Below are 2,430 nucleotides of genomic sequence, written 5' to 3'. Positions count from 1 at the left end.
AATAATAGTTAGCATGCATCAAATGATATAAAGGTGTAATAGCAACTCAAATGAAAATATCCAAACACTTTATCATTAATACAGAAGGAAAAATAAACATTTGAACAATATAAATGAAAGGATTACAATAGATTATAAAACTTGCCTCTCCCCAGTGGAAATTAATAACTTAATATTTATAATAGTCCTGGAGGACCCTGAACCAAAGAAGAAGAAAATAAGGCGGAGTTGGAGGACCAAACCCCTTACAGCACACAGAGGACCACAGCAACAGTCAAGTAGAAGCAGACAAATACATGAAAGAACACATTTTGTGGAAATATAAAACTATTAATATAGACCCAGTTACAGTTTGGAAGCTAAATGTTTAAGTCTGAGCTACATATTTAGTTTCCAACCTAAATATTAAATAATAATAAAGTTTTTAGTTCCAAGCTAAATGTTTATTCTCCAAAGTAAATGTTTAGCTTTCTGGCTACGTAGCTTGGACCTGCTGATGGGCAGCAGTGGCATTTCAAAATAAAAGCTGGATTTTTAAACTCCGCTGCTGGTGGGACTGAATCTCTTATCTGTTGTTTACGTATGTAAAGCTAGTTAATTAGCTTTAGTTAGCTGGCTCTTTTAGCTTCGCTAGCACTTTAGCTAACTAGCTTGTTAGCTCCAAACGCTAGAAGAACTTCATCATTACTACTTTAGGAATTACTTTACATTTATAAATGACTAAACATGGTAAAATATGAATTTCATAAATAAACTGTCCACCTTTAATCCACCAGGCCTGACAGTCAGACTTTGTTTGGACCTTTTTGTCGTCCCACGTTCTGAAGAACCGTAATGAATCCGTCCCTTAGCGTCTGACGGACTCCAGCGCATGGAGTCTGTTCAGATGGGAGGAAAACCTGAGAAACTGAACCTAACGTCCGGCTCTGACTCTGTGCCAGATCTACAGCTACAACGAGAACGGACCCACCATCGAACACAACTTCTTCGAGGATCGCATCGACTGGAACGGCAGCAAGAGGAGCAACGACATCCAGGACGCCTCCATCTACGTGCTGAACGTCACCTTCAACGACTCGGGGACCTACCGCTGCTTCTTCTACCGCACCCTCACCTACGACAACTACGAGTACTTCAACACCGTCGACAAGGTGGTGCACCTGACCGTGGTGGCCAAAGGTACGGCGCAGTCAGAGAGCTGCACCGCCAGCCCTCTGTGGGCGGACAGGGCTTCATCTTTCACCCCCAAAAATCCTGAATTCAGGCTAACGGTGGAGCTAAGTTTGTGTTTAGCTCTTAGCTAACTTTATAAATGTTTAGCTCACCTGGTTTTACGTTCAATGTGTGCATTGAAGTTTTTCAGCTAGTAGCTGTTTTTATTCAAGCTCTTATTTTGAAGTATGTTAGCGCAGAAATTCCATTTCCTCTCCTTATTTTTATAATAAGTTTACTTGACCAAGTATACAAAAAACTAAAAATACAAAAGTTCATATAAATGAAATGTTTTGAGAGGATTTTTGTTCGCATGGTTCAAGTTAGCGCTTACCAGCTACATTTTTAGCTTCAGCCTAAACATTAAATATTTAGCTAAATATTTAGCTAATATGCAAATTAACTTTCCGATAACCAGATGTGGACTACCAAAATATTTAGTTTCACAATAATTATTTAACTCCAAGCTAAATAGTTAGCATTTATATACGCTGGAAGTTAGCATTAGCATTAGCTTCTGCTGAATACCATGCCGATCTAATCTTGGTTAGTATTTTAGCGTTAGCACAGCTAGCACTTTTATTTAGCAGAGTCCACCCCAGTCTGTCACCGTGGGGAGGCGAGTCCAAAGAGCGGTTCGGGGGCCATTTGGTCCGTCGGGATGATTTTGTGGGGCCCCTAAACGTCTCCAGGCGGTTAAAGAAGTGGTTTAAAAATCCTCTTCTGGAGAGAGCATTAGCAACGTTAACATTCCCGTTTTCATCCGGTGACTCCTCTACTTCAGGGAAATGGAAAATTATTAGCTTGGCTCCTGTCCTAATGGACGCAGATTGGAGCGAAGCTTGATCAGCAGCTTGTTTCCCTGTGTCAGCAAAGCGTGGCCCTCTTTAGCCGGGCTTAGTGCTGATTCAGAAAACACATCGTACGTTTCCCTGCAGCACAGGGGAACTGAGGGAGGAGCAAAGCTAACGGCTGCTAACAGCAGGGACCAATCAGAGGCGTGCACTTTTCAGGGTTAATGTCCCAAAGCGCAACCAGCAGCCCGATGGCCAGTCAGCCGGGTTTATAAATGTCAAACTAAACTAAATTCTGTTAGGAAGCTAAGTGTTTAGCTCACAGACTAAAGTTTTAGCTACAAAATGAATACATAAGTAGCCAATTATTTTCTTCAAAGCTATAATATTTAGGTCAAAGCTAAACATTTAGCTGATTTTCAAA

General features: G+C 40.9%; 1 protein-coding gene across 4 annotated transcripts in view; it reads left to right on the top strand.

Annotated features, from left to right (window-relative positions):
* The window catches only part of LOC103473034 (sodium channel subunit beta-1), a 12,855-nt gene that overhangs the window by 3,715 nt on the left and 6,710 nt on the right, over positions 1-2,430 (top strand). For all 4 annotated transcript variants that reach the window (XM_017307447.1, XM_008422955.2, XM_017307446.1 and 1 more), the window contains one exon: positions 942-1,179. In XM_017307447.1, coding sequence (XP_017162936.1) covers positions 942-1,179 — 238 coding nt within the window. The remainder of the gene's footprint in view (positions 1-941; positions 1,180-2,430) is intronic.

Source organism: Poecilia reticulata, linkage group LG11 (assembly GCF_000633615.1).
Source record: "Poecilia reticulata strain Guanapo linkage group LG11, Guppy_female_1.0+MT, whole genome shotgun sequence".
Lineage (NCBI taxonomy): Eukaryota > Metazoa > Chordata > Actinopteri > Cyprinodontiformes > Poeciliidae > Poecilia > Poecilia reticulata.
The sequence above is the reverse complement of the archived record's forward strand: the minus strand, read 5'-3'. Positions and strand labels throughout refer to the sequence as shown.